The 26346-nt window shown below is 39.7% G+C and overlaps 1 long non-coding RNA gene and 3 gene segments (V, D, J or C); all 4 read right to left on the reverse strand.

Annotated features, from left to right (window-relative positions):
- Nucleotides 1–10288: 10288 nt before the first annotated feature.
- On the reverse strand, nucleotides 10289–11049 carry LOC134071283 (T cell receptor alpha variable 18-like). The segment is given in 2 exon segments: nucleotides 10289–10794; nucleotides 10955–11049. Coding segments are annotated over 2 exon segments (441 nt in total).
- A 1529-nt stretch (nucleotides 11050–12578) lies between these two features.
- Nucleotides 12579–13083, reverse strand: LOC134099363 (T cell receptor alpha variable 1-1-like). The segment is given in 2 exon segments: nucleotides 12579–12934; nucleotides 13030–13083. Coding segments are annotated over 2 exon segments (396 nt in total).
- A 6038-nt stretch (nucleotides 13084–19121) lies between these two features.
- Nucleotides 19122–19636, reverse strand: LOC134099369 (T cell receptor alpha variable 3-like). The segment is given in 2 exon segments: nucleotides 19122–19471; nucleotides 19558–19636. Coding segments are annotated over 2 exon segments (390 nt in total).
- Nucleotides 19637–24947: 5311 nt separating this feature from the next.
- Nucleotides 24948–26053, reverse strand: LOC134102292 (uncharacterized). The gene is made up of 3 exons (XR_009941504.1): nucleotides 25925–26053; nucleotides 25624–25694; nucleotides 24948–25138 (listed from the first exon to the last, which is right to left on the reverse strand). It is a non-coding gene; the product is annotated as an uncharacterized LOC134102292 (long non-coding RNA).
- Nucleotides 26054–26346: the final 293 nt, after the last annotated feature.

Below are 26346 nucleotides of genomic sequence, written 5' to 3' on the forward strand. Positions count from 1 at the left end.
CTTTATTCGCCAACTGCATCAACAGGCACACAGGAATTTAGACATCAGTAACACAGAAGCTCGACAGATATGCACATAGCTGGACAAAGCATGCTTAAAACCGTTAAAAAAATTAAATCATATGAAAATGGTAGAATAAAATGGGGAGGGTGGCAGTGGATTAGCTATTCAGAAGGGAAATGTGTCTCGGAAAAAGCTATTGGGGTGGCGTGAGGTCCTCATCACACTGTACCTCCTTCTTAAGTGAAGCAGCCTAAAAATGTCACTTGCTGGATTGGACAACTTTTTCCTGCCCTATTCCCCACTCTGGCCTCATACAAGTCACTGATTGACAACTGCCTCTGTCCAGAGAGCCCTCTTTATTTTCATATCCTGAACTACCGTACAACCTGTGGACAAGACTATATACAGTACAATGCATTTTAGTCAGACTTAAACTCAACTATTTTCTGGTACGCTCTATTATTATATTATAATTTTGTGTGATTTCAATAGTCATGGATTCCCATGAATGATAGAACGTCTACTGCTGGAGGAGTTTGCTGAGTATACATTATCCCTTGTCTACCTTACATGAGATTGTATGTAACAGTTTAATATAGCAACATTAATTTCAGTGATGCAACAGGTGTGACCACAGGTGCTATTCAACCGGAAAACCTCTGATTGTGTTAAACTGATATCAAAACAAGTGAGAGGAAATTGCTTTGATCTCTGAATGAAAAAGATCTTATTTTAAATGTGAGTTTTTGTACAGCTTCTCAGAGACTTTGTATCACTGGGCTACCCAGAGCACAGTAGTAGAGAGCTGTATCTGAGAGGATAGCAGATGAGAGGTGCAGAGAGCCTTTCTTTTCAGTCATTGTGCCAGATAGACGACGGTCTATGTCTGATATTTCATTTTCATCACCAGTGGAAGTGATTAGAAGATACTGGGGAGCTGATTTTGAATATTGTCGATACCACAGTATATAGACTGAAACTGAAGAGGAGTAGCTGCATGAAAGGGTTAAATCAGACCCTTCCACATCAGACACCGCAGTCCTGTCTGGAGTAATCTTATCTCCATTAGCGAGTCCTGTGAGGGGAAATAGAACAGATTTTTTTCATCCAAAGGTATTTGATACAAATTGGAGAAGTCAATCTCCTTTGAGTAACTTAATGGTGAAGGACCTTGCTCAAGGGCACAACCATGGCCGTCAGGAATGAAAATTGCAAAAGTACATCATGCATATAATGCTTTCACATATTGAAATATACAGTGTATGTAACAAGTGTAGGCCCTATGCATGTCTAAATCATGAATGCACAAGACATCTCACCTGCACTGACTGTAAGGAGTAGCACTGAGTAGAGCAGCATAGTGAACTCATTAAGGCTCCAAACAAGACAAAGAGTGCAGCAGCTTGAGCTCCTTCAACTCAAACTCTCCTCCTCCTCCTCTTCTGCTTCAGCAGGATCCTTCACATCACGTCTTCTCATGTCTGCTCCTCCTCTTCAGTAGTTTAGGGACTTCATAGGCACTGCAGTCGCCTGATGACTCTTTATTATGATTAGCACATTTTACAAGTACAGAAATGTTAAATTAATGTACTATGACTCTCTAATTATGTTTATTTGCCAGTTGTCATTGGTTTCTAATTAGAAATGAAAAAGTGTCTCAGTGTCTCAAGCCGTTGGAGCCCCTTTCCACATTTTGATCATTTGTTTGCTGGACCTGCTGGAACCAGTTAACCTGGTGGTCCTACTGTACCATACTCTTGTACATTCAAAATGTGCAGAGAGTCTGGCCACAGTCCATTGCCAAGATTGAACTTCCTTGAAATTGGACACTCTGTTGATGTTTAAAACTATTGGATCTGCCCAGAGCCACGCATAACCAATCGCTAAGGCTTGGTCGTGACGTGACATGCTCAAACTAGTCCACGACCTCAACGTCATCGTTCTCAGCTCCCTCTGTTCGCTGATTGGACCTGCACATTTTTGTCTTGAGAAAACCCATGAATATATACTGCAGACACAGACTCTCGGTACATTATGAATGTACGAGAGTATGGTAGGACCATGCTAGTGACCAGTGACTTCAAATTAGCTTTTTATTTTCACACCTTCTCATGCAATTCTTTCAGCAATTATCTCTGAGATGAACAGTGGACTAGAAAAAAGAAGTTAAAGGGATAATCCGGAGTGAAATGCACTTTAGATCAATTTTTCGGACTATTGGGAGTACATACGTTGAGTTGACACCAAAATCATGTCATTCGGATGTATTTTGAGAAAGTTCGAGCTCACCGTTTTTAGCCAAAACTCGTTAGCCTGGAAGCGACGCGGGCATGTCCTTTCGCCGCTACAAAACGCTATTTTTATACCTCTTCTACTGTTCCAAACAACACTACACTTACGTGGTAGTGAGTAGAGGGTCCCTAAAGCCAAACCGAAGTATCCCCACGTCTTTATGTGGTCGGATAGAGAGTCCAGAATGAATTTAATCGAGTCCGTACCTTTCCGGAAATGTTAATAAAGTGTTGTTATAGCGTTGCTAGCTGCAGCAGCGACATTTCCGGAAAGGTACTGACTCGATTAAATTCATTCTGGACTCTCTATCCGACCACATAAAGACGTGGGGATACTTCGGTTTGGCTTTAGGGACCCTCTACTCACTACCACGTAAGTGTAGTGGTGTTTGGAACAGTAGAAGAGGTATAAAAATAGCGTTTTGTTGCGGCGAAAGGACTTGCCCCGGTCACTTCCAGGCTAACGAGTTTTGGCTAAAAACGGTGAGCTCGAACTTTCTCAAAATACATCCGAATGACATGATTTTGGTGTCAACTCAACGTATGTACTCCCAATAGTCCGAAAAATTGATCTAAAGTGCATTTCACTCCGGATTATCCCTTTAAGTGGAGTAACCTTGAGAGCAGAGGAATATTAGTTTAGGTTTGCCGGTTTGCTCCATGACCAAACAGTGTGTGCATCCATGGCAAGCTGTTTTAACATTTAATGGCTAAACATCAGATATGGCAAGTCATCTGAAATTACAATCATACCCAATTAAACTACATACTGATAGCACAGTGAAATACTGTAAATACTGTTGCTAAATATCATGTAAAAAAAAAGAAAAGCCATTGAATAATTCAATTACGTCCCAATGGTGCAGTATCAGACTCGCATTCTGAACAGAATTGAATATGGCCATGTCAGGCAATATTTTTTTACCTTGAACATGAACATTTTTGTTATCTTATGAGAGCATTTTTTATTCATTCTATTCATTGCATTGCAAAATGTGCGACAGTATGTTGATATGTAATGACTATAGGAGATCACACATGATTTTGTATATCAATGTAGTTTGAGACCTGGTTTGTGGCCTCAGAGCACAGTAGTACACAGCAGAGTCAGACACTTGCAGATCCTGGATTGTCAAAGGAGCAGATTTCACAGTGGTGTTGAGTTGAGCTTTAAATCTTCCTTTGATCCCATCACTATTGCCCTCACTGTCCTCCATCCCTCGGCCAACTGTAAAAAAGCAAGAGACAGGTACAGAATATGGTCAACTGTCCAGGTATTGCAACTTGAATTAGACATAAATATCAGGCAAATGTATATTGTAAATCAAACAAAATGTGAAGGTGCTCAGAAAAGTTTACTAACCACAGTCACAAACAATCAGAAGGTGTAAGATACAGTATTTGTCCAGAGGGTCATGGTTCTGTGTGATGACTAAGACCGGAACACTCTAGAGTTTGTTTCTCAGCTCTTAGAGCTGAACAGAAACACCTTAATTTATTGAACACTAGGAGAGATGTTGCCCCCCTATATAATTGTAGTGCAGCTGCGTTTTTCCATTCTTTTTTTTTTTTTTTTTACATTTTTTTAGTTACATTAAATATGCATTTATTCGATCCTGAATATGAGACACAAGTGGACAAAATTATATAGCTATACTTCTTCCTTCTTTCCTTCTACCTCTTTGTCACTATTCATTGGTTCAGGGGTCCTACGCTTCCTGTCATTCAGTCTATACTCTTTTTTTCTGTCATTGCGTTGCCTTTGTAGAGTTTAAGAAGGACAACGTTGACAATTTTAAAACATATGAAGAGTTCAGTTGCAAAAGCCTCTTAAAGCCACTTTTGGAGTTGAATCATTGCCCCCTTGTGGTTAGTTTCATTACTACATTGAAAGCATTAACATTACATGTAAAGGTACCTGACAAATAAGCCAAAGCTGAGATCAAATGAATCATGACTAATTGATTTGACCCATCATGGTCGTAATATGCATTTTTAATGACACAGCTCAACTTTAGAATTTATATCAAATTCATTTCCATATGGATTGCAGACCCCTAGAGTTCCCGGACACCCATTTAAGTCCCCCTTTACAATGCACACTGCTTGAACAGTGGCACATTAATGAAAAACTTGGTTTTGCACATTGCATGAACTGAGCATAGATTCTGTCTCTCACTGTCAGTTACAGGTTTTTGTACAGCAGACTGTGGTTTAGTGTCACTGTGGGCACCAGGGCACAGTAGTACAGTGCAGAGTCAGAGACTTGAACAGAGGAGATCTGCAGAGAGACCGTTTTCTCTTCATTTAGTTTCACCAGCATGCGAGGATCTACCTCTGATCTTTGTGGTTTTTTAAAGCTTTGTAACATCAGCACGAGGAACTGTGGAGTTGATCTGGGATACTGGCGATACCACTGCAACCCTGGATTACTGGATGTTGTAGAGTAGGTACAGGATAAGGTGACATTGGATCCATCTTCATTGTGACTTTGGTTTTGGTTTGATGTGATTGTATTACCCAAACTAATGCCTGGAGAAGGAAGAAAATTGATACATATCTCAGTTATAAGAAGATCACTTCTCTGCCGATTCACTGTTCAAAACTTGCAACTTTGTTTCTGAGCTTTAATTCTTACCTGCTGTTGCACTGAACAAGATAAGTCCAAACAGTAACATGGTGGAGGATGCTTCAAGAGAGTGAATCCAACACTGACTGGTTGACTCTGAGATGCTCCCTTCAGACTGCACAAAGCTCCACCTTCACCTTGTCACATGTACTGTACTGTACAGTACATCAGCAGATTTGGCTGTTTTCCTATACCTGAAGTCATGGGATGAGATTTGATTAATATGCACATTTAGGCTACTTTGATACAGACGTATAATAGGCCTACTTGAAACTAATTGAAATAAGCCATATTGTGATATTTGTGTTTTTGTGTGTCTTATTTCTCACGAAAGATTATCCACACTTCATAGACTTTGACTAAAGATATATATGCAGAAACAGAGAACTACATATAAAAACATACTACTTTTGTGGTTCTTGTTTCTTAAAACAAGATACTACAAATCAAATCAAATCAGGCTTTTTGGTACTTATACAAGGAATTGGTGAATACAAACACATAGTGAACACACAGTGAGGTGAAGCATGCACTAACCCAGAGCAGTGAGCTGCCTTCATACAGTGGCGCTCGGGGAGCAGGTGACTTGCTCAAGGGCACTTCAGCGGTGGACTGGTCGGGGATCAAACCGGCAACCCTTGTACCCCTCCGGTTACAAGCTCGAAGCCCTAGTAGGCCACGGCTGCTCGTTATGTTCATTTGGATGCTGGAACAGCTGCGACCAGTGACTTCAAATTAGCTTTTTGTTTTCAGACCTTCTCATGATCATTCTTACAGCAATTACGTCAGAAATGAAAAAGATTTGTATTTAGTTTAGAGCTTATACCTGAGAGCTTACAGCTTACAGCTTAGTTTAGAGCTTAGCTTAGCTTAGCTTACACTATCAACAAAGGAAATAGCTGTAGCTGTCCAGCTGTTAAAAGCAGTACTGCCACAGCTGATGGGAGGCAGATGAAGGAGGACTGTTCTCATCTCAGTCTGTCAGAGACTGCTCAACCCATCCAAGACACAGGGCTGATTTAACACAACAATCCATTTGAATTGTGCCTCCATATAATACCTAACAATATTGTAAACAAATTCAATAATATGCAGGAAAGCCTTTCTAATATAATAGCACAGGGTTATACACTACAAGCTGAATCATTGTTGTGAGTATTATTTTAAGCATTGTCTCCTGCACAGTCTCTGGAAAGTGATCCTTCAGTGATTTTGGTAGTGTTGTGCACAGCATATGGGGTAGACTTGACATCAGACAGAGTTTTTGAAAGGGTATTGAATCTGCAGCTGTCACTGTGGGCCTCAGAGCACAGTAGTACACAGCAGAGTCAGACACTTGCAGATCCTTGATCATCAGGGGAACAGTTTTTCCTTCAGAGTTGCGTGTAGCATTGAATCTTCCCCTAAAGTGGTCATCAGAGTTATCTCCATATTTACTTTTGTGTAGCATGTATCTGGGGAACCCATTTGGCTTCTGCTGGTACCAGAAGAGATATTGATTAGCTGCTGCTGCTGTGGTCTCATACTGACAGCTGAGTGTCACCGTGCTGCCCTCCAGACCCGTCTCATCTTTAGGTTGAGTAACAGAGTCCCCCTCTGCAGAGCACACTGTGAAGACAGATTTAATTAATGTTCATAAAATCACAATTTGAGTTATTTTCCAATGTAAGACATAATCTTACCAGATAAATAGGCAACAAAAATCGGTAATATCTTCATGCACTGGGTCATGGTTGAAGATTATAATCTATTCCAAAACCAACACAATTTAGTCCTGCTCCTCTGTGTCAGATATGTAGCCTAAAGTCTCTGGCCCTCTGTCTCTGATTTTCATTGACATGTAGAGATGCATTTGAGCAGGAGAGCCACCCTAAGCTCTTCCATTGGATGTTGATTCAGTGCCCCCAGGTGGTTAGAATTTGAACTGATTATAACATTTATGCATTTGGCATATAGAGGTGTGCAAAAAAAATCGATTCACATTCGTATTACGATTCAAGCTCTACTGATTCAAAATCAATTCATAGAATTTAAAAAATCGATTCATATTTTATCTGTTTTGTAACACCGTTGAAACTATTGTCCTAGCTTTCCATTCCCATAGATGCTGCCACGTCTATTTCACACTCTTGACGCCTGGGCATACATAAAGAAAATGATTAATTCAGCAGAGGTAGCGCACTAGATCATTTAACACCTTGCCATTTTACTTTTTTCCAGCCCTTCACCTCTGTGAACCAGATGCCCACATGTCATCCAGAAAATATTTTGGGATGGCCTTCTATATCCATGGACAGATTATGAGCCACTGGGCCCTGGCACAGACATGAAAAGGGACCCCCTGCACATTGCTTATACTGTATATTATACATGTATAATTATATGTACATATATTGTAACATATTATTCTCTTATTTGTCTTCATTATCTGACATTATCATGTTCCATAATGATTAGTTGCACTCTGTTTGCTAAGATCATGTTTTGTTTACCTGAAAGGTCCATGAGCAATATTCCCAGTAAGAAGATCATTGTAGAGGTCTGTATATCTCTGAAGTCTACAGAAGTAACACAACTTGAACGACGGGGGCTGTCCAAAATTACTAGGAATTGTGAAGGCATCATGTCTCTTTTTAGCTCCACCCCCGGTTCAAACAGAACCCACTATGTCAAAAACTGATTTATACAATTTCCACACTGCACATGGCTTGACATTGATTAATTAAAGTTTAATTTTTTCAGTCAGCTTGGTTATTATTCTCTTTGCAGTGGAGGCATGATCTTTCACCTTTTCTCACCTGGCCATTAGAGTAAAAGAAACAGAAGCATCAGGTATCAGTTTTAACATGTACCTCTGTATCTGTAGAGTTACCAGTTTGGATACTGACAGTAGTGCCACCAGTAGTGTAGTGTTGTGATCTAACAATATTTTCATAGCACATGTTTTCCACTTGATGGCACCCTAATCAAATACAACATGCAGTACAAGTGGGGTACATGTTATGTTTAAATAGCATATTTGAGCTATAATCTCCAAAACAGTGAGCCGCATTCTTGTATTGCATGCTGAGGTTTCAGGCTTGTATACATTTAGAAGTAAATTAATTGTATTTACTGAAGGCAGATATAATTGTCCCTGTATTTAAGACATTAGAAGCTATAACTTCCCAAGGTTTTGTGTCACTGTGGGCCTCAGAACACATTGCGCGGCACAGACAGAGATCTGTAGAGAGACTTGAGAAATCTTTTTAGGAGATGCTGAGAAGATGAGTTTATATGTTGGTGAGACTGGAATAAGGAAGGGCTAGCTGCATGACAGGACTAAATCAGATCTCTCTACATTAGACAACTCATATGTCAGAGGTAACCCTTTAAGAGGCAAAGAAAAACAAATGCCTGTCATCTGAAATACATAAAAAAATGTATTATTACTGTGTAGAGCATGAAATGAAGAGACACATCCATACTCATTAAACATATTCTATGAATCTAGATGAGGTCACATCTGTTAACATTTGAACTAAACACCAAACAAGCACCAGAGAATTAACCCATCCCTCTCCTCCCCAAACTCCCCTTACTGTACATTTCCCCAACTGATTCAATGATTGGCTGGGACAATTTATTTATCATTTTATCATTTCCTCCACTCTGTTTGAACAAGCAGCATATTCATTGAATTTGACATCAAGTTTTTACAATTCCTTAGAATTACTTACAGAACCTTTAATTATGTCATTCATAGAGTTCATTTAATTTAATTTAGCAAATTGTGAGGAATAGCACTGAGCAGCATGATAAGATCAACAAAGACCACAACACGGATTCACACTGACATTCTGTATACCAGAGATCATTTCAGGACAAGGAAAGTCCTCTGCAATCATGACTTCATGCAGTTCATGCAATTGAAGTTTTTGTACAGTGTTGTTGGGTTTCCTGTCACTGTGGGCCTCAGAGCGCAGTAGTAGACAGCAGAGTCTGAGACTTCAGCAGATGAGATATTCAGATAAACCTTTTTAGAGTCTTTATCCACTATACCAGAGGCACGAGGATGAGGAGGAGTTGATTTTACTGGATCACCGCCGAATTCGAACAACATGATGATGAATTCTGGTTTAGATCCTGGATTCTGGCGATACCACTGAAGATTGTCCACAGCAACACTGTATGTGCAGGAGAGAGAAGCTGTTTCACCCGCTGAGACAAGAAGTTCTGTAGAGACTGGAGTGATGTCATCTTGTAAACTGTAACCTAAAAAAGTTAAAGAAAATGTTACTCTTTTCAAAAATAATAAAATAGGCAAAGACTCCTATTTCATACATGTTCTACATTTGACTTCTTGTTGTTTCTGTATTTTTTTTTTGAATACACAAATAAACCAACCTATAGGTATCCAAAACAGAAAAAGAAAGCTGCACATTGTCATAATTGTGTGCAACAGAATCAAAACCTCAGCAGTGAATGAGCTCACACATGCACATTCACACACACACAAATATCCAAACACCGCTGTGAGACTCCTCCTTCTGACTTCTCTCTGCAGTTGGTACACAACCCACTAGGAGACTTTATAACAGCATACTGTATATAACAGCCCTTTTAAAATGTTCTCTCAAGTGCTTTAGTGTATTTCTCAAATAAAATTGCACATTTGCCGAACAGATCTGAGAAATGTTCCTTTCTTCCATTTTCTTAATACAGCAACAGGTTAAAAACACACATCACGTAAGAGAAGTTGTAAATTCCTGTCCAGTGGCTCTTGATCTACAGTATAATTGTGACAGAAAGCATACCTGATTGAAGTCCTAATGAATCTCTATACCAGCCAGTTACACTCCGCCAGTGAGTTATGGGGGATTAAGCAAAAACATCAACTCAACAGACCTACCAAATGTTTTAGTGCAAAATGTTGAGTAAATTCCTTCAGTATTTAACTTTTATTTTCTTAATGTTGGAAGTTGGACACCAACCTCATCCATAGATTTAAAAAGGCAACTCAAGTCATGATTCACACTAGCCTGGGTTTTCCCATACTGCCTTGCGCGGTGATTTCAATCCCGCTAATAAGCCAGTCTGGAAACTAACGCCCAAATGTTCGCCTGATGTTGGCGAACCAATCACAGAACATCCGAGAAGTTTCCGTTGCCTTCTTGCGTCTACATTCGACGCCAAAGGATTTACGGCAGCCCTTAGCGTTGCATATGAACGAGTTGGGTGAGCTATGCGTATTTGATAGACATCCGTGGCGCCCAATGAACGGATCTGGGCATTTTTTCAAATACGAGAAAATTAACGTCTGGTTGCCAGACCACGTCTCATTTGAGAAGTGGTAGGCGTTAGCCAGGCTAGATTCACACTGCTTAAAATGCCAATTCAACACTTTGGCAATACTGTGTTATTTATAATAAGTTAGCATTCATTCACTCACTTGTATGAACAAGTGCATCAAGCAAGAAAACAAGCACATTCAAATGTGTTTTATTCTCTTCAAAAGGAAATGACAAAGTAGCTTGTCTTCCTCATGTGTGAGACTGTGGTTTTTGTATGACAGTGAACCCGTTTTGCTCACTGTGGGCTGCATGGCGCAGTAATACACCGCAGAGTCTGAGAGTTTGGCAGAGTTGATGTTCAGGAAGATTTGATTTTTCTCCTTGTTCAGAATCCCTGACAAGTGGGGATCGGTGGTTGACTTCACAGCCTCATCAGGACTATATACACTCATGAGAAACTGGGGCTCTGATCTTGGGTACTTGCGATACCAGAATAGAAAGTTAGCCGAGGAGTAGTTGCAGGAGAGGGTTATGGTTAGATCCTCCACCGTGTAGACCTCAGCACCGTTGGAAGCGATTGGACTTCCAGAGGTGCAACCTGAAAAATTGTTGTGGGAATTAAATTCAATGAAAGGTACCTTTTGACATGATATCACTTGAAGTTTGACATGTATGACTAGATACATTATTTGAAATGACAGTATCTTAGAGATCCATTATTTTTAATTCAAAAGTCTGAAATAATAAATTAGATTTACCTATAAAGGTTGTTAGCAGTACTCCAACGTAGGGGAACATTGTTTGTGACTGAGGAAGACTGAGAGCACTAGCCTACAGCTTGAACTAGATGAACCCTCTCAAGACCACATCTCAGAAAACTCCTCCCTCTCACCTGTTATTACTACTCATATACTAGTCATTGTATTCTAAATACTTTAACTAACACTACAATTATCATTATCAATCATTATTTGTGGCCTGTTACTTACAACTGTCTGATGTGAACCTCAGTTTTACTGTTTTTCAACTGATCAATATTCATATTATTCAATATAGCATGTGTAGTGTTTTTTTTTATCATCTAGACTGTTCAAGGACTCAAGGATATGGATATTGATGCTTATTGAGCACAATGCGAATCAAACCAGCTAATAGGCTAAACTAACAAAATAATAAAAAATAAAAAAAACACCATGCCAATCTCTAGGTATGGTGAAGGGTATGTGATGATGTAGGGATATTTTAATTCCAAAGCCCAAGGGATCTTTATCAGCATGCATAGTATCCTGGAGGAAATAACTGGCCTTTAAAAATTAAAATCTGCCTGCCTCTATGGGAATTTAACAGGGGAGAAAACACTTGTGACCAAGAACAAGAATAACATGTATTTGTTTGTGATACATTATTCATTCACAAAGAAAATTGGTGTCCTCATTTTGTTACTTAAAGGTAGGGTAGAAGATCCAGGAAAACGATTCCAAACGATTCCAAAGGTGCATTTTGAAAATACACATGCAGGTCAAAAGTCCCAACCCCTTTTTTTCAGACTTCCCCTGAATTCACACCTCCAGAGTACAGGAATGTGCAATGGTTGTTCGAGGGAGAGGGAGGAGCAGATTGCATGCATCAGAATCCAATCATCGTTAACAGTCTATTCAGTATGATTGGATAGTGTTTTTCCTGGATTGTTTGTTCTAGAGGCCACTAAAACTTTACATTTTTGTGTCAAAACTTTTAATTAATTGGTTGCAATGGGGGTGTGAAGAGTATTTCAAGCTATATGTAAAAAAAATGCTCCAAAGAGCATGCTACGAACATCTCCTACCCCACCTTTAAGGCATTAAGATCGATGTCCAAAAGCTTGCATTGCAGTTTGCCTTGCAGCTGGTCATGGTCCTGGGACACTTGTCTGCTGAAATACCTTATGGATGAGGTGAGCATAGAGCTATGAGTGGAACTGAGTGGCTGACTGAGGCTGTCAATCATCCCTATGGGCTCCCCTAAAAAAATGTCATCATTCATAATATAAATAAGAAATGTCACTTATTTTTAACTGAGAGTTCAGAATTAGTCACATGCCAGAAGTTCCATTGTTCATTTCTCATTAGGTAATCAGTTTTCTCCACTGAAGGAATGCATTGTTGTTGTTATGTTGTTTGCTATTTCTTTGAACAACTCTTGTGCACACACTCTTTAGTTGCTTGGTTAGTGTATATTGACCTCTTGACTTTAGGTATTAACATCAAGTGTAGGGAATGTATAAGGCAAGTATTTGTCTTTAAAACATTAGAAATACCACAATATTATGTGCATTTCTATGGATATTGTTTTTTTGGAAATTACATGTGCCTCTTATTTGTTATTGCCATTTTCAGGTGTCTCTTAAAAAGGTTTTTGTATGAGAGTTGAATGTGCAGCTGTCACTGTGGGCCTCAGAGCACAGTAGTACACAGCAGAGTCAGACAATTGCAGATCCTGGATTGTCAGATTAACAGTTTTTGTCTCTGTATTGAGTGCAGCATTGAATCTCTCCTTAAACTCTGGGTCATTGTCTTGTCTTAGAGACATTTTCAGAAGAATATATTTTGGGAATCCTTTTGGTTTCTGCTGGTACCAGAAGAGATACTGTTGAGATGCTAATGCTGTGGTCTCATACCGACAGCGTAGTGTCACACTGCTGCCCTCCAGACCCGTCTCATCTTTAGGTTGAGTAACAGAGTCCCCCTCTGCAGAGCACACTGTGAAGACAACAGAGCCACACATGAAATATGAAAAAGAATGACAAAACACAAAAATTGTGTGAAACATTACTGCATTTTAGGGTGTCTCTTACCACTGAAATAAGCTGCTAGAATGAATATGCAACATTCCATTGTTGAGCTGTGGTGACTACCAGTGATAATGCTTTGGACTCTCTGTCTCATTCAGTTCTTATAGCACATTCTGATGCACACATGTGGTGCATCAGAGCGTCATTCTGCAGGTTTTGGCATTACATTTGCGCCCCCCGCAGTTCACAATGAGAACAGCATAAAAGTACAGAGCTAAAAAACGTTATATTCAAGGTCAATGGGCTTTTTTCCAGACCAACCTGCAGAGGAAATTCATTCAGATATACTTTGCCAGCAACTAAAAGTGCTACAGGGTAATAATAACAACATTAATAACTGTGAAAGAAGGAAAACACATTAAGATATTAAGAGGCAACAGCCATCAAGGTTAAAGCAACAGTTATGTCAATTAATAAAATATATTCTGGTAAAAAATAAATGTTTTATATTTCCAGCCTTTCGTGCCACTAGTCATTGGCTAGCCCGTCCTGGCTCAGAGCTTGCGATGGCATAACAGAGTTATAATCTAAGATCTCTGGGCAATAGAGCAGAAGGCCCGATCACTCATTGCTAAAAGTCTTGTCCTGGGGCTGTGGAGGCGGTCTGAGTGAGTAGAACAGAGGGATCGTGTTGAGATTAGTGGGGTGAGTAGCTCTTTTGGGTATAGGGGGGCCATTGCTGTGGATATTCCAAAAATATTATTACTTTGTGCAATTTTGCACACAAAACAAAGAATGGGAACATCATGAACATTCATCAAAGTACAGATCAATTAATGTATCTACTTGAAACCTCACAGCCATGTTGTGTATACAGTAATGTTGATTGGCCGCCGTGGGAAATTCCCTATCTGTGGTATAGGTGCACCTGTCCTCTGTGTATCCAAAATAGACAAAAAAAGTCATTTGCATGCTACTGACAATTTTTTTCTGGTAGCAGCCATGAGTTACTCTACAGTTTAATAGCATTTATTTCTGGTGACAGGTGTGACCACAGTCAGTATTCAACTCCAAACCTCTGATGACAGGCGACTGATATCCGAACACTGCAGGAAATATCTTTGATGTCTGTTGGCATGAAAGACAAATGAGTTTTTGTTCAGCTTTATGCTGAGTTTGTATCACTGGGTAAGAACCCTCAGGGCACAGTAGTAGAGAGCTGTGTCTGCCAACGTCAGGCCATTAATATTGAGTTCAGTAGATGAGTACTCATTAGTAATACCAAACCGTTGAGCTGATTTATGTTCATCTGTCGATCGAGATCGAGCCCCTTTCAAAGCTAAATACTGTGGAGCTTCATTTGGATACTTCCTGTACCAGTAAATCCAAATGTCATTACTGGTGGCTACAATTGAGCATTTAATTTTCACCGAGTCCCCTTCACGGTGAGAGAAAGACTGTCTCTCAGGATCCATTCTGTCAGCCATAATATCTGAAATGAAAATGATATGAAAATAATGAAGGCTACAAACCCTAACAGTATTCAGCAATAGAGAAAGAATGATTTGTTTGATGATTTAAAAAAAAAAAAAAAACCTTTATTACATTATTTCTTTAGGTTTGGTGTACAGCTTACCTGTAGACATAAAGAAGATCAGAAGAAGTGTTTTCTCCATATCAGTATGATGCAGCAGCAAGTCAGTAATGTGCTCTTACGTCTAATACGCTATTTTGTGTCTTGTGTGAGGTTGTCTGCTCACTGGAGATGAAAGAAGACACAGGAAGTGTATATGTCACCAAAAAAAAATAAAAAATACGGTACACAGTTCAGAGATTCAAACTATCAAAGGATAACTTGGAAGGGAAGCAGCATTGGCGGTTCTGGGGGGATATACAGTATCTTGACCCCCCAGTTGCCACCCTATTTTAATATATGTTATTTCTTAAATCGGATTTTCGAAATTCAATGATCTGTCCACAAAACACAGTCCTCACCCGCTTTCTAGCTGTCATTATGGTTCTTTAAAATACCCTCCCACTTCTCCGAAATTTTTAACGGAGTGATTATTTGCACCCGGGTGTAAATAGTGGAATGGAGGCATTTTCTTATTTGCACCCAAACCGGAAATGCGTGCTATCCAACATAGCGGGACCATCTTGGCAGGAGATGGCCTACCTAAATCTAACAAGTTAGGATTATTAAAACTATATTTGAGATGGGAAAGTGGTGCTAAATTTCCACAAACTTTATTCAGTGAACGGGTAAAGCCGTCCGTTTGCAAGCACAATCAAGAAACACGATCTTTTTGTTTTGTTTATACTGTATAATCGAACAGCTAAGGGGGTTTTAGGCACTCCGCTTCGCGTCGTGCCTAACAACGCCCCTTAGCTGTTCGATTATACAGTATAACCCACGGCCTCTCGGGGCTTATTGCTTAATTCTCCTCTTCTTCTTCGACGGGGCGCAGTACAGCGGTAAAGTGACTGAGCTACCATGCTCGAGGTGCTGGGTTCGAATATCAGATGAATTTTTTTTTTTTGCCTGCCAAAGTACGCACCATGACTTCTTTTTTCTTAGATGACGTTACCTCGCGGCAAATAAGAGTTTGTGCTTTTTGAACCTGTCAAAGATTTACTGGTTTTATTTCAGTTATGAGTAGAGTTAAGTAGAAGTAGGCTTCAGTAGTTGTTAGAAAGGTTGTGTTTTGACTTTGAGCCCCCAACGCTGCCTGGAAGGCGCTTAGGCGTGGGTTAAGGTTAAGGTTAGGGTTAAGGTTAGGGTTAAGGTTAGGTTAAGGTTAGGTTAAGGTTAGGTTAAGGTTAGGGTTAAGGTTAGGAGTAGGATTAAGTGTTTTTAAGTCAACAGTGGCAGCGCTGCCTGGAAGACAACTCAGAAAACAACTCTTTAAAGTAGCTTTGATGAAGCTACCACATGACCACTCATTACCCTAATATTTGTATAATCACTTCCAAGTAACCCAGACATGGCAAAACAGCTAAAAACTGTTCAAAAATATTAGGCCTAGCCTACTGTAGAGCTGGTAAATACACAGGCCTATTGACAGAGAACATGGATGTTAGACATCGGGTGTAAATAGTATTGTTGATTATTACACTATTTACACCCGGGTGTAAATAGTAATGTTGATTATTACACTATTTACACCCGGGTGTAAATAGTAATGTTGATTATTACACTATTTACACCCGGGTGTAAATACTAATGTTGATTATTTGCACCCGGGTGTAAATAGTAATGTTCATTATTTACACCCGGGTGCAAATAGTCTCTGCCAATTTTTAAATGGTTTCTCCCAAAGTGACGCGAATCACTGAACTTCATCTGCTTGAGACGTAGCCTATCCACGGAGTCAACAGGTGCGTCAAAATTGTTTCAATCCAAATGATAGCCTAGCCTGATCATAGATAGTCACTTCCGAAAGTTTAGCGTTCGCCGCCATCTTGAATTTAGTCACGTGACTGATTCGTGACTAGTTCCATAGATATATAAATATGATATATCTATGGAACTATTATAAATGATATATAATATAATATGCATATGGAATATCATATATAATTTATATATCCATGACTAGTTCACCTTATAGCTATAGTTCCGCTCCGGCTCGTCTCGTGACTAAATTCAAGACGTGAACTAGTCACGAATCAGTCACGTGACTAAATTCAAGATGCCGTCGAACGCTAAACTTTCGGAAGTGACTGCCTGAATAAACAGTCACGTAAGTAAACCACCAGTGCTTTTTCAAAGTTCTCAATGTCTCGTTTTAAATGTCAGGGCCCTCAGAAGTCTACCAATAAAGTGTGGAGCTACTTTGAGCCTCATAAATGGTGTAAAACAGTGATTTATTTGCATGGATAAGCTGATGCCCGAGCCACTGCTATTGAAAACCTGTTTTAGCATTGGCAAGCTAGTGTCAGATTTCGGAGTGCAGGGGGCAGGTCGAGATCAGCTCTGAGACAAACGCTCACACTCGGTATCATGTTTCATGTTTCAACACACTTTAAGTCAATATCACACCGGAATTCTCCTTTAAAAGAAGTCTGTACAGTTTCTTCATTATAAGATGTGTGACTTGGCATTACTCTGTGAATCATGTGTTTTGGGAGGAGGGTTAGTTGTAGAGACATAACTTCCTGTTTTTGTGAGACAGTTAGCTAGTTAGTCTTCAGTGTGGGCCTCAGGGCACAATAGTAGACCGCAGAGTCTGAGACTTTAGCAGAGGAGAGATCCAGATAGAGTTTGTCTTTAGTCATTCTGCCAGACAAACGAGGGTCTACATCTGATATCCGATTCTGCCCAGAAAAGTCAAAGGTCATAAGATGCTGAGGAGCTGATTTTGGATGCTGTCGATACCAAAACATGTGGGGTAAACCTAAATATGAGTAGCTGCATGAAAAGGTTAAATTAGACCCCTCCACATTAACCACCTCAGTTATATCTGGAGTAATATCATTCCCATGGGTGAGCCCTATGAGAAGAAAAAGAAATGCAATTTCCATTATTAAGAACCAACATATTAACCATGTGTAGCAATGCTGCCACATGGCACGAAATTCATTAAATTTTGCATGCCAAATATATTTATTATTTCACCAAATGTCATCCAAAAATGACATTTAGAAATGGTATCTGTACCTGCTATGGTCAGGAGGAGTAGCACTGAGTAGAGAAGCATAGTGAACTCAACAAAGACTATTAGTATTAAGATGCTTAAGTTGAGCTAAAACTCGAATGCTCCTCTGGATGGAAAAGAGTTTTTCAGAACACACCCTGTCAGCTCCTCCTCCTGAAGTGGTTGATGCTTCAAATCAAGCATCAGCTGAGCTGCTGAGGTGGGGCTCCTCGGGAATACCAGGAGTGGATTAACAAGCAATGTGTAAGCTCTGTACATTATCACAACTGTGTCTATTTTGTAATACAGTACCATTGTCAACACAGTCTTTATATTGTATATTATATCAAACGTTGAATATTAATGAGAGTAGTTTTTTTGTTGTTGTTTTTTTTATGTGTGACATCTCATGTCTTTGTAACTGATACATTTTGAACAACCTACATCTTGCTATATTTCTCACTAATGCTGCATGTATGCTGATGTACTAATATTGATATTCCATTGTATTGTTATATATTTTCAGTTTTTGTAAGGGTATTGAGTGTGCAGTAGTAGTAGTAGTAGCCTACACAGCAGAGTCAGACACTTGCAGATTCTGGACGTTAGAGGAATATTTCACAGTGGTGTTGAGTTGAGCTTGCTTTAAGTCCATTTCCATCGCCCCCATGTCCAAAAGAGTATCTCTGCAGCATATATCGAGCGAAAACATTTGCTTGGATTTTTTACCAAAACAGCAGACTTGGTAGCCTGTGTTAGTCATCATATTTTATTACAGCTGAGTGCCACCACTGCATCCTCTACACTAAATACTTTTGATTGATGATTTTATGGCTGATCAACAGTCCTTCATCTCACTGCCAACAGTAAAAGAACAGACATAGCACATTTTACAACATAATGACCAGATTGGCATGTACAGTGAAACAGTGAAAATCAGGTTAACCATGCACAGTTAACTATAACTTAGAAATATAAAGCAATCACTAATGTGAATCTGATTGGAAAGGTTTATGGTAACGAATGATATCAGAACACGTAAGATACTTCTCCAGATGGTCATGGATATTCTGTGTAATGACACTGGAGCTGTCTAATATATTTCAGCTCTGAGAGACAATTAAACATCATTTTTGAACACGTAGTGTTGAAACGTCGCCCCACCCTGGATTCGAGTGGTTTTGCAGTCCAAGAGCAGCAGTGAAATGATGGCATGTGAAATACAGTCAAATGCATTTTGTGAGATAAATGTACAAAAGTGAGATAAATTGTACAAAAAAAAAAACATTGTCTTACTATTTGGTATGACTGATATGGTATGACTCATGGACACTTGCAGAGGTTCAGTAAACACAGGGGTTAAATAATCAATTTGATGGATCATGAACATGAATGTAATGGATAATAAACTTGAATAAACATGTACTGTATGTTATTCACGTGATGTCTTCTCTGTAGGATTACACACTTCATGCGGATATTTTGGTTAGAATGTAAGATATGGTGAATTCATTTGTGTCATGTCATGTCATATGAGTTTTTGTTTGACAGTCTGTCTGTTTCCTTCACTGTGGGCCTCATGGCGCAGTAGTAGAGAGCAGAGTCTGAGAGTTTAGCTGCAGTGAGTTCCAGAAACATTTGACTTTTATCCTCATTCAGTCTCCCAGAGAATCGAGGATCCACATTTGATGTCTCTGGTTTACTAATTATAAACAAGAGAAACTGAGGTACCGATCTTGGGTGCTGTCGATACCACTGTAGAACGTCTCCAGAGCTGTAACTAATGTTGCAGGAGAGGGTTAAACTATGTCCCTCAACCATGTTGAGATCAACACTGTTTGGAGTGATTTTGTTTCCATGGGTGTTACCTGCAAAGAGAAGATATGTCATATTTATATGATGTGTTACATTCTGAAAATTCATAATGGCAATACAGTGGATACAATGTGCTTACCTGAAAGGTCCATAAGGAATAAGCCCAGAAAGAAGATCATTTTGGAGGTTTACAACTGTGAGGTCTGCTAAAGTAACACAATTGAATGGCAGTCCTGCATGTGAAGACACGTTTCCTATAGGCATTGTGAAGTCATCATGATCTCTTTCTAGCTCCTCCCTCACAGCTCCAATGCAAACAGAAAATACTTGGTGAATGCCTTACTGATGCAGACAGTTCCACACAGTATTTGGAGAGTGCACAGTAAATAGTCTCTAAACACAGTATGAGAGATGTTAGCTTGTGAATTTGAATGTAGTGCTATAGTGGTTTGAACATCTCAATAGGTCATGCTTCATGGCAGGCAAGGTTTGCCAACCTGTATGGAATGGATGCATGCTATTTATTCACTAACTACAATGCGGGAATATTTTTATACTGCTATAATGTGGATGCAATGTACTATTTGTATTTGATTGAATGTTGCTTGACTGAAATTAATTTCAAATGCATTGCAATGGCCAGCTTTAGAGCCTCTTTATTCAGGCTTATTCTTCCTCCTCCTTGATCTTTCAGTTAGAACTGCAGAGAAAAGGGAGTTCTACATTTGTCTTTATGCAGTGGCAAGATTATGATTCATAATGATTGACAAATATCTGTTCAATATGTCCGCTGGCCGAAAATAAAACCGGTCTTTCATTCTGAAGGGATTTCTTACATTGCCCAGTGGACTCATTATTCAGCTACTTAAAAGTTCCAATGTATGTGTTTTAAAATGTTTTATCCAGGTGTTCCTCTGAGGAAAACAATCTGACATTGTTAGGTTTAAAGACATGAAATTACAAATTCAGCACAGAGTCGGAGACTTGAGCAGAAGGTATCTGCCGAGAGACTTGAGTTTTCTCTTGTTGACCCTCACTGATTGATCTACATCTGATTTCTGATCACCTCCACCAGTGTTAGTAGTGCACACTAAACTGTGGAGCTGATCTGGGATACTCAATACCACTGTAGAGTAGCCTATATGCTGATTCAGTGTAGTCTCACAACAGCATTAGGTGAACTGATTCTCATTACGTTTATTGTGTGAGTAGTGTACAGTAGGTAAATGGATGTTTGGGATTAATGGATTTACTGTTAAATAATTTTGGATTACAGTGTTATTCAGTTGGACAAACCCTTATAAAAAAAAAGCCCCTTTTACAGGACCTACAGTGTCGTTTTTGTATGAGTGTTGTATGTACAGCTGTCACTGTGGGCTGCAGAGCACAGTAGTAGACAGCAGAGTCAGACACGTGCAGATCCTGGATTGTCAGAGAAACACTGGAGACGTTGAACTCAGCATGAAATCTCCTCCTGTACATCTCATCAGCTTCATAATCAGATCCTGACCCGGAACGGAATACTTTAACCATGTATCTGGGGAAGTCATTGGCCTTTTGTTGGTACCAGAAAAGAGTAAAGGTTCCACTTGTTTTGTATGTACATGTGAAAGTTGTTGATTCTCCCTCTAGAGCCATTTGAAACGACACTGTCTGATTGACTGTGCCCTGTGATCTGCAATCTGGAAATCACAAGATACGGATTGTACAGACTGATTAATCCAAAGATATTAAATCCTTTAATATTATTAAATCAAAACGTACCAGAAAAACACACAGTCAGCAGCAGTAACTCCAATAGCCAGTGTGCCATGATGGTACAGATAGACTGAGTCTCAGCTACACTCCCACTGCTGCCTCTCTCTTTATCAACTACTGATTGGGTGGGAGGTGTCAGTACACTTCAGTAGACTTCAGTCAGACTGGATGTCTCTGCATTCTCCACTAGATGGCGGTCTAATCTCACATTATAATACAAACTATGCCAGAGACAAATTTTCAATGATGAGCTCAGTAAACGGTTCTTCAGTGTTAGAGATGGGTAATGTTGACATACGTGTTGGATGCTATAAATAAGTACTGCACTAGTACGATACTCCTGTAGAGGCCATTAAGGTGCCTGATCAGGACTCTATCTGTATTAGGGAAGTAAAACAGAACAGCTGCTGGTCTCATTTGTGGTGGTGAGGTAGTTTACTGTACTTAGTGGGGGATATGACACAGAAAACATCATCAGAAAACCTCTGATGATGTTAAACTGATATCAAAATACTGTGAGTAGTACTGTGAATACAAAAGGAAGTTATACCATCACACAGCACAATAGCATTCAGTTTTTATCATATTTTGCTGGATCAAGACTGAACTGTATTTTGCATCTTTATTTGCATGTTTTTTTTTTTATCTTGATATGAGATTAAAACACTTAGTTAGATTGTATTAGACAAGCAGTTTTTTGCAGTGTGGCTGAACTGCCCTTGAATTGCCCACGGCGGAATTCCCCAAGCGCCATTGTATGAAGGCAGCTCACTGCTCCGGGTTAGTGTCACCTCACTGTGTGTTGTGTGTGTTCACTAATTCACGGATGGGATAATTGCAGAGACCAAATTCCTTGTGTACGAAAGTATACATGGCCAATAAGCCTGATTTGATTTGAGATTAATTTTAATACTGTGTATATATAAAACATTATGATTAGGTTAAAAGGGCTGGATGGTGTCATGTACTGTAACTTGAAGTGACATAAAGAAATGTTGCATGACATCACATTTTCAGATTTGTGAACCAAAAAGCAGCATTGTTCTGCTGTAGTGCAGTACAATTACGCCCCAGTTTGAAGCGACAACTTCACTCAAAAGGTTGACCTGCATTTGCCTTTGTATAGTGTGGAATACAAGACAGATTAAGCTAAATAAGCTGTGTGCCATTGGCCAACACAATTAGACCACTTAAGAAAGAGATGATATCCTAAATTTCCCTGACAGATGATATCTTGAAAGAATGGAGATTCACACACTCTATTTAGAAATATGTTAGATAACAAAAGGCATTTACAATAATGTACAGGCATGTCAGTGTGACTTGTTGGTTCATCTGCCGGATAAAACAGGTGCTGGAGAAAGTGATACTGTTATTCCCTTTTCCCTTTCCATTGCACACTGTTATTCATTTTGCTTAAATTTTTACCCAGCACCCATGCTTGTTCATAGGTTTCGTCTCTTTCTCTATCAGTCAGGTTTTTGTACAGCAGTCTGTGGTTTAGTGTCACTGTGGGCGCCAGAGCACAGTAGTACAGCGCAGAGTCAGAGACTTGAACTGATGAGATCTGCAGAGAGACTTCAGTTTTCTCTTCATTTAGTTTCACCATCAGACGAGGATCGACCTCTGACTGGGATTGTCCATTGACTTGTAACATCAGCACGAGGATCTGTGGAGCTGATCTGGGATACTGGCGATACCACTGTAGCCCTGCACCAGTGTTAGCTGTAAAGTAGCTACAGGACAAGGTAACATTGGATCCATCTTCACTCTGACTTTGGTTTTGGTTTGATGTGATCGTATTACCCAAATTAATACCTAATAAAAGAGAAAAAAAATGACAGGGGTTTTATATTCTTCGGTTAAGTATTGCACCATATATGCTATTGAAAACTTATATGCACTTAAAGCCTTTTGCAAACTCTCAGAAATAACCTTCTTACCTGCTGTTGCACCGAACAAGATAAGTCCAAACAGTAACATGGTGGATGCTGAGAGTGAGTCCAACAGTGACTTGCTGACATTGAGATGGTCCCCTCAGATTAGCCCCACCTTCACCTTATTATGCATGCATCAGCTGGTTTTGACATCATACTGTGTTAGGATCAGCTGCACAGCACTGTACCATTATGAATGTTAAAAAATACTTACAGTAAAACAAATTGAAACACCATTTCCCAGTGTGATATGTACAGCCTGTACCATTTCTCATTTGTTTTTCATGAGCTTTGTGCTTGCACTGTAATTAAAAGGTAATATATCTGTTTGTATCTGAGAAAATCACATACATCCACTCCTTTTAGAACTTATGCTAGGAAATATTTGAGTCCGATTTCACCAGTTCCCTCATCAAAATGCTTGATATGTTGCACTAAGAATAAGTATGTTTGTCTTGGTAGCTGACCGTGGTCCTGATACGCATGCACGCTCACATGACACCCCCTCCACTGACCCCCTATGGATAAGGGGATGTGAGTGTGGAGTTACCAGTGAAATGGAGTGACTGGACGCTGTCAATTATCCCTATGGGCTGCTAGCCTGGCTAACGCCTCCCACTTCTCAAATGAGACGTGGTCTGGCAACCAGACGTTCATTTTCTCGTATTTGAAAAAATGCCCAGATCCGTTCATTGGGCGCCACGGATGTCTATCAAATGCGCATAGCTCACCCAACTCGTTCGTATGCAACGCTAAGGGCTGCCGTAAATCCTTTGGCGTCGAATGTAGACGCAAGAGGGCAACGGAAACTTCTCGGATGTTCTGTGATTGGTTCGCCAACATCAGGCGAACATTAGGGCGTTAGTTTCCAGACTGGCTTAGCAGCGGGATTGAAATCACCGCGCAAGGCAGTATGGGAAAACCCAGGCTAATGGGCTGCCTTAAAAAAAAAAAAAAAAACATAATCACTTATGTTCAATTGATTGTTCAGAATTAGTCACATGTCAGAAGTTGAACGCTATGTATTAATTTCATCAGTTTTCTTCCCTGAAGGAATACATTGTTGTTGATATGTTCTCTGCTGTTTCTTTGAGCAACTCACATTTTTGTAGTAATATTTGTTTGTGCCAAAGGAAACAATCTTGGTGTCTGGTTAATGTATGTGGCCCTCTCAACTGTGTTTACATCAGAAAGTAGAGAATGTATCAAGTAAATATTTGTCTTTAAAACATTGCAAACACCACAATATTACATCCATTTCTCTGAATATTCACCTCCGCCAAGGAGGTTATGTTTTCATCAGGGACCGGCGTTTGTTAGTCTGTTTGTCTGTCTGTCTGTCTGTTTGTCTGTTTGTTAGCAGGATAACTCAAATAGTAGAGATTTTCAGGGAATGTCAGACATGACCCAAGGAAGAAAATTAAATTTTGAGAGTGATCCGTAATTCCGTCGGGATTCTGTCGGTGTTTATGTCTTTAGCTTAGTGGCATGGTATGGCCACGTGGTGGCAATCTGAATAGTTTAGGTTCAAATGTATGACAACCTAGGAAGAACAATGCAGGTGGAGATCTGCGCTCTCTGAGTGCTTTTCTAGTTTTGAAGTAAATTCAATTCAGTGGAAAAGACATTTGAAACATGTGCATGATGGCCATTTTCAGGTGTCTCTTAACTAAGACAGTTTTTGCATGAGTGTTGAGTGTGCAGCTGTCACTGTGGGCTGCAGAGCACAGTAGTACACAGTAGAATCAGACACGTGCAGATCCTGGATCGTCAGATTAACAGTTTTTGTGTCTGGGTTGAGTGCAGCATCGAATATCCCCTTAAAATCTGGATTGTTGTCTTGTCTAAGAGACGTTTTCAGTAGAATATATTTTGGGAATCCTTTTGGTTTCTGCTGGTACCAGAAGAGAGTCAGGCCACCTGCTGGGATATTAGTCTCATACCGACAGTTGAGTGTCACCATGCTGCCCTCCAGACCCGTCTCATCTTTAGGTTGAGTAACAGAGTCCCCCTCTGCAGAGCACACTGTGAAGGCAAACCAGAATCACATGAAATACTGAAGAGAATGAAAAAATACAGAAATTGTGTGAAACAAGACATAATGCATTTTAGGGTATCTCTTACCACTGAAATAAGCAGCTAGTATGAATATAAAATATTGGTAAAAATATTCCATTGTTGAACTATGGTGACTACCAGTGATAATGCAGCTCACTTTGTACTGTCTAGTTCAGTTCTTACATCACATTCTGACACACACATGCGGTGCATTGGAGCTTCATTCTGCAGGCATTAAATCTGTGCCCCCTGCAGTTCACAATGAGAACAGCACAAAGTACAGAGTGACAAGCCTTACACTGAAAGATGTCAGTGGGTTTTTTTCCAGATCAAATTGAAGAGCAAATTCAATCACTTACAGAAAGCATGATCAGCCAATCTGAAAAGCGCTACAAAAACACCATACAAACACTGAAATAAAATAAAGAAATAAATCAGATTTTTTAGCCTACCAGGAGGTACCGTAGCAGTTAATTTTCACATTCATGACATGCACCAAACATGCTTTTGTGTGGCAGGGCACCTTTAAAGGGACAAACAACTCATTTGGTCATTCGGTCATTTAAACTGAAATTATTTGATTATGATGCACGTTGTATAACATCATCTTATATCACACTATCACTAGTTTTTCCTGAACCCTCTCACCTTAGTGCCTCAAACTCAGGTTGAGCTGTTTTACAGTAAGTACTGTGAAAGATATCCTTTGGCATGATGTAAATAAAGCTAGAAAAGCACTCAGAGAGCACAAACCTCTGCCAAGCGAAAGAACCACCTCCTGGATCAAGACAGTGATACGGATCACTCCCAACAATTCATCGTTTCTTGGGTTCCTTGGGTCATTTCAGACCTTCCCTGAAAATTTCATAGAAATCCATCAATAACTTTTTGAGTTATCTTGCGAGCAAACAAACAAACAGACAGGGGAACAAACAAACAAACAAACAAACACACCCTGATGAAAACATAACCTCCTTGGAGGAGGTGATGAATTACAGAATACATTCAGAAATGCTGCCATCCGGTGGCCATCTACCTTATTACTCCATAACGTTCAGGCCTACTGTAGGAATAGTAACTAACAGAATAGTAACATGCAGGGCCAAACCCAAACAATGGTTTAACCAGAGTGAGGATTTTTATATTTTACATTTTGAAGGTGTTTGCTGACACTG

This window comes from Sardina pilchardus, chromosome 2 (assembly GCF_963854185.1).
Source record: "Sardina pilchardus chromosome 2, fSarPil1.1, whole genome shotgun sequence".
NCBI classification, from domain to species: domain Eukaryota; kingdom Metazoa; phylum Chordata; class Actinopteri; order Clupeiformes; family Clupeidae; genus Sardina; species Sardina pilchardus.